At 42.8% G+C, this 12,406-nt stretch overlaps 1 protein-coding gene across 2 annotated transcripts in view; it reads right to left on the reverse strand.

Moving 5' to 3' along the window:
• PIKFYVE (phosphoinositide kinase, FYVE-type zinc finger containing) overlaps nucleotides 1-12,406 on the reverse strand; it is a 460,760-nt gene that overhangs the window by 87,378 nt on the left and 360,976 nt on the right. For both annotated transcript variants that reach the window (XM_075317792.1, XM_075317791.1), the window contains 2 exons: nucleotides 10,373-10,537; nucleotides 1,646-1,705 (listed from right to left, as the gene is read on the reverse strand). In XM_075317792.1, the coding sequence (XP_075173907.1) occupies nucleotides 1,646-1,705; nucleotides 10,373-10,537 (225 nt within the window). The remainder of the gene's footprint in view (nucleotides 1-1,645; nucleotides 1,706-10,372; nucleotides 10,538-12,406) is intronic.

A 12,406-nucleotide genomic window follows, 5' to 3' on the forward strand; every position in this document is an offset into this window, starting at 1 on the left:
AGCAAGGCTTAAATATAAGCCCTCCCCCGAAAATAAGCCCTAGTCGCGGATCTATAATGAAGTGTCCGTGCAGCTAAAAAGGTTACAGATACTGCAAGACACTTCATTATAGACAGCGGCACCCGGCAATTACACTCACCCGACACTAAGCGGCAGGACCTGTAGCTATCGCACACCCGCACACATCGGCTCACACACACACACACAAACAAACAAAATCAGATCACACACACAAGATCTCACACACAAACATCGGATCGCACACAATCAGATCGCTCACACAAACATCGGATCACACGCAAACATCAAATCACACACACACACACACATCGGATCGCATACACACTCACCTCATCCAGCGACACCGATCTCTTCTCACCAGCAGAATCCTGAGAGGCAATGCGGTGCAACGTGACGAATAGGACCTGCGGCGGGACAAGTGACTTGCTTCATGCCCTGCGGCCGTAAGCGCTGGATGTGATGTGTGCGCGGCAATCGGCTGTGTGTGTGTGTGTGTGTGATCTGCTGTGTGTATCTGCAATCGGCTATGTGTGTGTCTGCGATCGGCCGTGTTTTCTGCGATCGGCTGTGTGTATCTGCGATCAGCCGTGTGTGTCTGCGATCGGCTGTGTAAGTCTGCGTTCGGCTGTGTGTATCTGTGATCGGCTGTGTGTGTGTGATCAGCTGTGTGTGCCTGCGATCTGCTGTGTGTGTAAGTGTGTGTGTGTGTGATCTGCTGTGTGTGTGTGTGTGTGTGTGTGTGTGTGTGTGTGTGTGTGTGTGTGTGTGTGTGATCTGCTGTGTGTGTGTGTGTGTGTGTGTGTGATCTGCTGTGTGTGTGTGATCTGCTGTGTGTGTGTGTGTGTGTGTGTGTGTGTGTGTGTGATCTGCTGTGTGTGTCAGTATGTCAGCTAGCAGCAGGGTAGGACGGCGTGCAGCACCGACCGGAGATCACAGGGAGGACCTGGGAGACATGCAGAAGTCCTGGTGTGGTGAGTATGAGTCTCCTGGGAAGTGGGGGGTCTGCTTTTTTGGGGGGGGGTAAACTTACCCCTAACCGGGTTTCTCCAAGAATAAAACCTCCTCCAAAAATAAGCCTTAGTGCTTTTTTGGGGGGCAAAAAAATATAAGACAGTGTTTTATTTTTGGAAAAACACGGTAGGAGCATCATGCTGGTGGGTCATTTTTACTGAACAATAAATGCTGCAAAAATAAAAAAAATAAAAAGTGTGTTTTGTTTTTGTCCACCGTTTCACTACGCCTGGAATTTTTATTTTCTAGTTTTCAATACACTACGCTGTGAATGGTGTCATTAAAAACTACAGCTCGTCCTCTCAGTAACAAGACATTATACGGCAACAAGGAGTGAAAATTTTAAAAAAAAAGTTATGGCTGTTGGAAAAAGAGGATGCAAAATAGTTAAAACTCAAAAATGAAAACTAGCAAGTTCCTTAATTAAGGAGTTAATAAATGTACATTAGAAAATATATACAGGTCTTAATAAAACGCTGCAAAAATGTGTTAGTATATTGATTATCATTTTACACGGTTTAGTACACCCAAGAACGGCATTTCAAAAAATAAATGCTCAACGTTAAAACTAAAAAAGATTATAAGGGTAAGGCTCAAACATTTTCACACTTACGTAGCTCAACATGGGGGTTTCCAGAATGCTTTTTCTGCTTAGCTCCACCATCACTATCATCTAAAATGAAAAATAGTACAAGTTATAAGATTACAGAGAAGATTACAGGTGGTTTCCCTGCCAGCTACATAACTCCGCTCTATCCAATATGTGATAGTAAGAACTCAGAAACCTGGTGACAACACACTGGATATACCTGGACCGACAGATGGAAACCTGCAAGTAAACTGGCACTAATCCTGCAATGTGCACCAAACACCATTTCTTCTTGCGTTCCGTGCATTGTTTTATCTTAAAGCATGCTCACCAAACAGAAGTGCATGCAAAGCAATCACAAATAATAAATGTCATATTAAGAAAAACGACCTCCGTTTATCAGCCTCCTTTTACCATTTACATTGGGATGGAAAAAAAAAATCATCCAACTCACATGTGGTTTGCACACTGAGACATGCAACCAAAAATACAAGAGAACTGGATTTTTTGCCATGGTCACTTTGGGTTGTGGAAAGTTGTGACTCACACTGCGATACCAATAACAATCAGATCAAGTCTCACAAATGCCCTTTAAATAGCAGCAGTTCTCCTGACAATCAGGATGGAAAGAAGCCAACAGGACAGAGATAATATCTGCCCAAACTGAAGATTTATGAGGACTTTATTCAGTAACTAGGAAACTTGTGGGCACTTAAAGTGATGAAAAGTGTCATTAAAATAGTAATAGACATCTTCTAATACAGCACATACACAAAAACCAACAGACTGAGTTGAAGGCCATACTGAAGAGACATAGTAAAGGCCCAGTCACACACAACGACTTACCAGCGATCCCGAAAATGATGCGACCTGATAGAGATCGCAGGTAAGTCGCTGTGAGGTCGCTGGTGAGATCTCACACAGTCAGACCTTTCCAACGATGCAGGAACAATACAGGTCGCAGTAGCGACCTGTATAACGATCTCAGCAGTCACTGTGATCCTGTCACACAGCGTCAAACACAGCGATGTGTCCTGCCCAGCAGGACATCGCCTTTGAAGAAAATGGCCTGGACCATTCTGCAACGACTAGAGATCTCACAGCAGGGGCCTGATCGCTAGTAGGTGTCACACATAACGGGATCACTAACGGGATCGCTACTGCGTCACAGAAACCGTGACTCAGCTGCGATCTCGCTAGCGATCTTGTTATGTGTGACGGTACCTTAAGACCTGATCGGGGGACTGCACAGCAGACTCACAGGTGGCTAGATTAGATAGAGATCCAATAAAATGATGAGCGGCTTCCTTTTTATTAAACCTCGATGAAAAGATGTTTCAGTAAATTGTGAGAAATAATAGAACAGTGTCAGACAGATTGCAGATGTTAAGTAATGTGCGTAGCGGAGGCTTGGAAAGTGCTGCGCATTAGATTCATGAAAATGTATGAGTTGGGAATCTCGAACAATTTCCTGCTATTCGCCGGCTGATAAAATGTTGCCCTGAGGGCTTGGATTGATCCAATTAATGAGCATCACAAGCAGTAAATTAAAGATGTCAAAATAACCTAACCAAAGCTCATAACGTCCTCACACCATGGAGTCAAGAAAAGCATCACACTGATAGGCTATGTGCGCACGTGTGCGCTCTGCACCGCACCTAAAAGGTGCGCTTCAGAGCGCAGCTGAAAAGCTCCGTTCTGAAGCGCATGGTGCCGGCAGAGAACGTGCGCTCTGCATGCAGCTCCTGCCATAGACGGAGCAGGGGCTGCCAGCAAAGCGCACGGAAGAAGTGACATGTCACTTCTTAGAACGCGCGCTTCGGGCAGCAGCCGAAGCGCTGCGCTCTAAGACGCCACGTGCGCACGGCCCCTGCACAATCTCCATAGATTATGCAGGGGACGCAGGACGCATGCAGTTACGCTGCGCTACAAAGCGCAGCGTAACTGTATGTAATTACGCAACGTGCGCACAGAGCCATAGTCTGCAAACAACTAGTCGTTTACTGAAAATTGCATTAACTGTATCTAAATAATTAATGAATGAACGGGTGCAGCGTAATAGGCAGCCAGACCCAAATACTAGGCTCATTAACCCTCAGCTTTAGTCAGGAGACAGAAACCAATAAGTACAATTTATAATTATTAATGCTTGTTACACTATTTGTGAAACATAAAAAACACTTATGTCTCATTCAGACATCCGCACACATCGGTCTGATCTAAGATGGACGGACAGGCCATGGATCTCCTGACCAGAGCATGACTACCTCATAGAAATATAAAAAGCTGCCATGCTCCGGTCGGGAGAGCCATGGCCAGACCATGCATTGCGGTCAGAGATCAGAACGATATGCACAGACGTCTGCATGTGTCATGCTAGCTTTCTGGGATAAGTGACGCAGGCGTGACCCCTGATGAAGAAATCTTAGAATGGCGATATATGTAGGGTGATCTATCAGCCATTGGTATTAGATATATGGATACACTTTATGTTCCTTGCTCTCTAACCACTGCCAGTTATTTATTGTGTAACACGTATGCACTGGTTTGTACTGACATTGTTAGTTATTTGCTTATGAACACTCATATTTGTGATGAGTCTTCTCTTTATGATTTTGGCATTCATGTGCTCTATTTTGCCCATATGGGAAACCTTCTAGTCTACATATGTCGAAATCATAGGTTTGAGTTGTTTATCGCATGGTGCTTGTTTTTCACCATATGGGTGTCTGTTGTTGGTCTCAATAAATGTATTTGATTTTCAGAAGGGCAGCCTTTTGTGTGAGTACCTTTCTCCACCCTTTGTGTGTATTATGTGTTAGTTTTCAGGAGCGCACTCCTTTACAGCCTTCCCCACTTGTGTGCTCTCCAGTGCTGGTCCAAGTTCTGCGCTCTCCAATGCTCCAAGCAGAGGCAACTTTTCCTCCGCATCATCAAGAAGAGCGCAGGGGCATTGAAGCTTGAGCTGCTTTCACATATTCGGTTTTTGCTGAGCGGCGCAATACGGCGCTTTGCAGAAAAAACGCAACCGTTTTTTTTTGCTGCCGGTTGCGTTTTTTCCGCATAGACTTGCATTAGCGCCGTATTGTGCCGCATGGCCTTGCGTTGCATCCGGTTTTTGCCGGATGCGGCATATTTAGCCCATGCGGCAGCCGGATGGAACGTTGCCTGGCACATTTTTTTGTGCGGCGAAAAAAACGCATCGTGCCGGATCCAGCGCGATTTACAATGCAAGCCTATGGACGACGAATGCGGCGTCCTGCGGCAAAAACCGCATCCGGCCACCAGATGCGTTTTTTTGCACTGCGCATGCACAGTATCAAGCCACATCCGTCAAAAAACGGACGGGCCGCATGGAAAAACTTATGCAACGGATCCGTTTTTTTTCGCCACATCCGTTGCATAGGTTTTTGAGCCGGATTGAGCCGCATTGCAAAAACCGGATGTGTTAAAGCAGCCTAAGCGTTGTGCTCATTTCCCAAGACCTCTCACCACTGACAGACTGCACCTGAGGGGATTTTAATAATGTTAATTGCAAAGCTGCTTGTTTATACAAGAGCGTTTTTTTACCCATTAAATAGCCTCAGCACAACCCTTTACAGTACACTAGGCTCAATACCAGGAGATCAGAGATTGGACATGATGTAACAATTCCGTGGTACCCCACCTGATCCACCGCGGTTCGTTACAGGCGTTTTTACACGGGCCGATACAAGCTGTATGGGGACATAAAGATCAGTACAATTGTTCGTTCCCCATACAGCTTGCATGTTGTGGACATATTATACCTAGTTTACACATATCCTGTGTAATGTCCAGAAATTAGCGTTTGCTCGTTTGTCAATTTATTGGTGGCATGCTTACATGGCTGAATAACTGAGAACAAGAACTCTTTCTTTACAGTTCAGCCTTTGAGTGAAGTCTCATAAAATTGTAGTTACTATCGGAGATACTGCTGTGAATACGATCTGATCTCCAGCGTCAGGCGTGGGACAGGCTCAGGAAGGTTTATACTAAATGTATAACAATTGGCAGAATCACTGTTTTTATGTCATGCCGTCTCACAAAAGATGGAATAAAAGTAATCAAAATGTCACTTATATCCAAAAATGGCAACATTAAATATTACCAACCATCAAGCCAAAAGTAAGCCGTCATACAGCTATGTCAACATAAAAATGAATAGGTTACAGCTCCCAGAATATGGAGAGACAAAAATATTCAGGGTTTTTCTTTTTACTCAGTGTTTTTTATCATGCAAAAATAGTAAAACAAATAGAACTATTTGAATTTGTTATCTCATTATTCAGGCTGACCATCGTAATAAAGTTAATACGTCACATATACCATTAAATAAAGACATTTTTGGGGTTAAAGGATTCTTGATAAATGCCTTGATGAGTATAGCATGCAAATTGGGGTCACTGCTGGTGGGTTTCCTCTGTACAGATACCTCAGGGGCTTTGAAATTTCAGCTCCATGCCTTATGAACCTTGCTGTGTGCTCAGACAGTAGTGTAAAACTACATAGAGGGTATCCCTGTACATGGAAGGAATGAAGTAATACATTTTGGGGTTCTGTTGTAGAAAATAAAAAAAGAAGCTAAAACTGTTTAATATTGTAACAAACACGATTTTTCATTTCCACAGGTCAATAGTAAAGAAACTGTGAAACACTGAAGATAAGAATCCTGCAGCCAAGTAAGTAAAATTGTTTTCACTGCTGCCAAAAATTACTTGCCGCTTGTGTACACTGATATTTTTCAGGGTCCAACTAATGAAAATTACTGCCAGTATGACATTTGTCAGGTGTCTTCTGGTGAATGATCAAATATGGTTCTGAAAAGTATAATAGTTTCCACAGGAAGATGACTTAATTTGCATGTAAACTTATTGGCTGTTTTATACAGCCCCACCCTGTGTCTCATCAAGGGGTGAAACATGATCTGTGCCATTCTTTAACTCTCCTTTCTAAATACTAATAACTGTTGGGACATTTATCAGCTTGAATTAACGATCATTTATCTTTCATTTCAGTTTGTATTGGAGTAAAGTCCAAGGGAACATATTGAAATACACAATTTGGAAATAATCAGCTTTTTGTTATGTTTGGTTTAGAAAACAATCTAATTAGATGAGGATTCCAATTCCAATCTGGTAATCGCCGGATAAGGCTATGTTCACACAGGACTTTTTGCAGTGTTTTTTCCTGACCAAAACCTGATCTTGTGGCAGGATGTCTCCAGGGAGTCATCTGCGGTTTTGGTGTGGTTTCTGTTGGTTTTTTTGTGGCTTTTTTACAGCTTTTTTTTTTTCATGATGTCAAGCCCAGCAAGGGTTCAAGAGTACCCGAGTGCTGAGCAGGGCCAGTATTGACCTAGATTCGGCACTCAGGTAGTAAAAAAAAAAAAAAAAGTAGAGCAAGCGCGCTGACATATGACGTCATTCAACAGGCCACCATCACATGTGGAAATCAAAAAAGGTTCGCGGAGCCTCTGTAACGAGTCTCGACACAGAGAATAGCCAGATATCCCTCTGGGAAGGACCTAGCCAACGAGTGGCTCTTTTTAGGAGACCACCATAACCACCATATTAAGTGGCCCTTTTAGTCAATATCAAACTCTTTGACAAGTTTTAAGATATGACAAGGGAAATACCAAGGCCAGGTATCCATCCACAGACAGCTGTTTCAGGGTGTTATCCCTCATCAGTGTGGAGTAGGATTCTGGCTAGGTGGGAGCAATGCCTAGTAGACCAGCAAGACAAAACAATCACTGATCTCGGGGAGACCAGCCAGCCAACAAAGGCGCTCTAGGATTTCACTGTGTTGAGCGCCTTTTGTTGGCTGCCGGCAGTGTTTTCTCTGGCTGGTCTCCCCGAGATCAGTGATTGTTTTGTCTTACTATCACATGTGGGGCAGAGGGGCGAACCATGATTGAAGTGGAAAGGAGAAAACATCTCCAAGCTCACTAATCAAGCCGTTCATGCCCACTAACCAAGCTGGTCCCGCCCACTAACCTGGAAGGAGCCCATACATTCTAGGATCATCGGTACCTGCTCCCACGGCCCCTCCTACTTCCGTACTTTCGGTGCCGCTCATTTGCCTCATGCAAATTCACTGCTTCCCCTTCCACTGGAGTCTGTGGGTCTATCGTACAGTAAAAAATAAATAACTGAATAAGTTTAAAAAAAATTACTTAGGGCCCCCCATATTATGATACCCAGCACCTGCAGGTCCGACGTAATCCACACGAGGTTCCATGGCAATTCAGCTATGCTACATCTGAATGTACAAAGCAAAAATAAGAGGCTAAAATGTAACTTTTAATCCTAATACTCTTAAAAACCTAGATTAGATAACACATAACCAAAAAATCCTGGGACGAGGCAAGGAACAGTGTAGGGGTTTCAAGTGAGGGTTAGATGTGGTCTGTCCTTGTTAGGGCAGAAGTCTTTGGGGTAACAGGTGAAGGTAGTCTCCTTAGGGATGTGTAGGGTCAGTGACTACATGAAAATTGAAGGACCCACACAGAGGAAACCTTGATATACCCCAAGCTACATAATATGGGTGAGATTGTTCCTATTATTCTCATCTACAGAACTCTTACATATTGTAAGTTCCTCCTTTGAGGACCAATATATAGTACTTTGGTTGTTTATATTGAGGTTTTTTTGATTATTTTTTAGTGCTCATTTTGTGGACCACTGTCCCTTTTAGGCTAAATAATCATACTCAACTTTTGTTTGGTTTTGTCTTTTTGTTAATTTTGTTATGTATCTATAGGCTCCATGGTTACCATATTCAACATCATATGGTATAATCTGATATGTCAGTACACTAAGGAGTTTTTGGTTACGTGTTACCTAATCTAGGTTTTTAAGAGTATTAGGATTAAAAGTTACATTTTAGCCTCTTATTTTTGCTTTGTACATAACTATATATATAAGTGGCCTCCCTCTATTTGAGGACTGCTGTTTTGTCTGCTACAACTGAAGATCACAGCGAGCGCCATAGAACTGGATTGCCCGCTGTGAGCTCCAGAGAATGAATGAGCCACACGATCAGCGGTCAATTTACTCAGGTGATTTCAGGTCACAGCTGGCGATACCTGTGACCGTAAATAGCCTGAGTGAGGCTCACTCATTCTCTGTATAGACCCGCAGACCAGGCCTGATTGGTTGCAGTCAGATGCTAGGGGTGTGTCTGACTGCAACCAATCACAGATGAAAGCAGTGAATATGTAATGAGTGGGGAAGTGGAGGAGTCGTGGGAGCCGGATATTTGGAAATATACCTCGCCTGCTCCAATCCCCCTATTCCCACCACCATTTAAGTGCCGGCCAGACACCCTGGATCAATTCTGGGCCTAACTGAGTTTTTTATTAACCCAGTTAGATCCGCCGATCCAGGGTATCTGCGAGTCCATCTGTCACTAGGGTGAAAACCGTAGGAAAAGCGCTGAAAAGAATTGACATGTTCATTCTTTTCATAATGCAGCAAAACCGGAGGTGGTTCACAAACCCATCAGAAAAAAATCCTGACCTGTTTGTGTGTGTGCATGAGATTTCAGAAATCTCATACACTTTGCTGGGACTGTAAAAAGTAGCGTTTTATTAGCATGGATTTGCATAGAACCAAGGCAAATCTGTAGCTAAAAAAAACGCTGCAAAAACGCCCAGTGTGAAGAAAGCTTAATATTGTGATTATAATGTTCATATGTTTTTTAGTAAGCTCCACCATTGTGTATAAAAAGCAAAGGCAAGGCCGGGTATCTGACGGTTATAAAAGAGTTTATGGGCTGCACAAGTCAAATTAAATTTTAGGGCAGTGGTGTTGTCCAATTTACCATTTGCGTCACATTTTTAGCCACCTATATCAATTTTTATGCATTTTTTTTTCAAATTTAATTTGCCATTTTATAGACTAAGGCTACTTTCACACATCAGTTTTTTGCCATCAGGTTCAATCCGGAAAAAAACGGGTAAAACGGATCCGGTACCGCATCCGTTTTTTCCCCATAGACTTGCATTGGTACCGGATTGTACCGGATGGCTTTGCGGTGCATCCGTTTTTTTCCGGATGCGGCAAAATTTATCAAAGCGGCGGCCGGAGGCAACGTATCTTGCAACGTTTTTTTGTCCGGCAAAAAAACCGCATCGCGCCGGATCCGGCGCGATACGGCGTGTTTTACAATGAAAGCCTATGGACGCCGGATCCGGCGCAATGCGGTAAAAAATGGATGCGGCTACCGGATCCGTTTTTGTAAACTGCGCATGCACCAAATTAATTAAAAAAGCTGATCCTTCAAAAAAAAGGACAAACCGGATGCAAAAACGGATGCAAACCGTATCCACCGGATCCGGTTTTGTACGCATCCGGCATAACGGATCCGTTAAAAACCGGATCCGGTGGATACAGTTTGCATCCGTTTTTGCCGGATCCTTTGCATCAGGAAAAAAAAGGATTGTGCCTGAATGCAGAAAACTGATGTGTGAAAGTAGCCTAAGACACCGGCAGTTTCGCATCCAAGTGAAATTTTGTCAATGTGCCAGGTGGCTACATTAGGAGAACATAAGGCTATGGGATTTTCTTCCCAATTTTTAATTTGGTCATTTAGATTTTAATTGTACATGTCCACAAGCTCATGTTAGGTGCATGCCCACAGGCTCGCTGTCTGATAGGGATGCTTTGTCATTTGTTTTATTTCAGATACACTGTCAGATATGCTTTAATTAGGGTTAATTAGCGGTACCTTGATTTTCAGCTCCTTGGTTTTCTCCACCATCCTTGCCCATCTGCCCCACTTGATAGTAGGCACTGTCCGCACCTCTTAAGGTTTCCTTTCTCTGTGCTAATAGGTCTGGACTTTTCCCACCTGTCCCACGAAAAAACGACAAAACTCCTGAAGCCTTTTTAGCTGAAAGAAAAGAAAAACATTTCCAAGTGATAAATATAGAATAAATAAATGAATACTTTCCTTTTAATTACAGCAGCACTGCTATAGTTCTCGTCATGGTGCACGTTGTTAACTTAAAGGACTTCAAAAAACTAAACATTGTGTTTGTTCATTTCATTTATTGCTTCGGGTCAGCAGGTTTGAGTCTATTTCCACATAATAAGTGGCCGCAGACACCAAATCTTCAGGCTGGATTTAGTCTAATAACGAGAACTACGTTCTGATAACAAAAGGCCTCACATCTACAAAGTATTAATCTCAGTGCAAAAAAGAAATTCATTCTTCGCAAACATTCTACTTGTAAAGGCAAAGATGTCGACCACGAAGTCTATGAAGTTATGGTCAGTATAAAGAATGATTTTCTATACAGTTCTATGAATCATATAAATGGTTATAGAACCAGGCCACATGAAAGAGCCATGAGACGATAGAAAAGGAGAACTTTCTAAGGATGTTCTGCAGAGAGCAGGCAGGGCTATTAACAATGGAAAGGCTGAATTCTGGATTTTATGGAAGTGAACTTGTATCCCCTCACTACTGCATGGCCCCGCTAAAAAGTAATTACTTTATTAATGCTGAATTCACTTTACAAATCTTGATCACGCACAGAAGAGGACATTATCAAGACTGGTGATGTAAGGTCAGTGTTGTTGCAGGGTCTGCTGGAATAAGACGTCCAAAATCCATGTGGTGTTATAAATTCTAATGAATGTGTGGTGCAGTGATGAGCGAGTTATGTGCATGTATATGTGGATGCTCCAAAGCTGGGTGTGTATAAGACCCATGGTACACAGAAACCCAAAAGAGCCGCTTACTGGTAACTACCACCTCCCTACCCTAAAAGTACAAAAATTCATGATAGTAATCTATTCAATTATTTACGTCACCATGGAAGTTTCAACCATTTTGGAAAAACTTTTGCCTGCACACATTCTGTCTGTCTGTCTAACAAGACAAAACAATCCCTAATCTCGGGGAGACCAGCCAGAGAAAACACTGCCGGCAGCCAATGAGGGCGCTCAACACAGTGAAATCCTAGGTGTATTGCCCCCTGGGAAATATGCAAATCAATAAAGTCCGTGGAGCCTCTGATAGGAGTCTCGACACAGAAACTAGTCAGATGTATGTCTGTCTGTCTGTCTGTCTGTCTGTCTGCCTGCCTGTCGTGCCTTGACAAGTATTCATACCACTGAAATTTTCCACGTTACACCCACGAACTTAAATGTGATTTTTTTGGGGTCTTATGTGATTTAACCAATGTGAAGTGTAAAGGAAATGAGACATTGTTTTCTAAATATTTAATAAATCTGAAATTGAGACATGCATTTGTATTCAGTGTCAATACTTTGTAGCACCACCTTTTGCTGCAATTACTGCTGAAATTCTTTTGGGGATGTCTCTACTAGCTATGAACATCTAGAGGCTGACATTTTTTCCCATTCTTCATTGCAAAATAGCCTTAGCTCAGTGAGATTGGATGGAGATATTCTCAAGTCTTGAAAAAGATTTTCAATGGGATTTAGGTCTGGACTGTGACTGGGCCATTCACACACAAATATGTTTTGGTCTAAACCATTCCCTTTTAGCTCTGGCAGGAGGTTTAGGATCGTTCTCCTGCTGGAAGGTGAACCTACGCCCCAGTCTGAAGTCTTTTGCAGCCTCAAACAGGTTTTCCTCCAGGATTGTCCTGTATTTAGCTTCAATCAATCTTCCAATCAATTCTGACCAACATCACTGTCCATCGGAATATGGACTGTATGCATGAACTTAGACTGAGTGAACACTTGCACACAATGGACAATGCTAGAAAAAAAATGCATAGAATTCCAT

The sequence above is a fragment of the Anomaloglossus baeobatrachus genome, chromosome 7 (genome assembly GCF_048569485.1).
Source record: "Anomaloglossus baeobatrachus isolate aAnoBae1 chromosome 7, aAnoBae1.hap1, whole genome shotgun sequence".
Lineage (NCBI taxonomy): Eukaryota > Metazoa > Chordata > Amphibia > Anura > Aromobatidae > Anomaloglossus > Anomaloglossus baeobatrachus.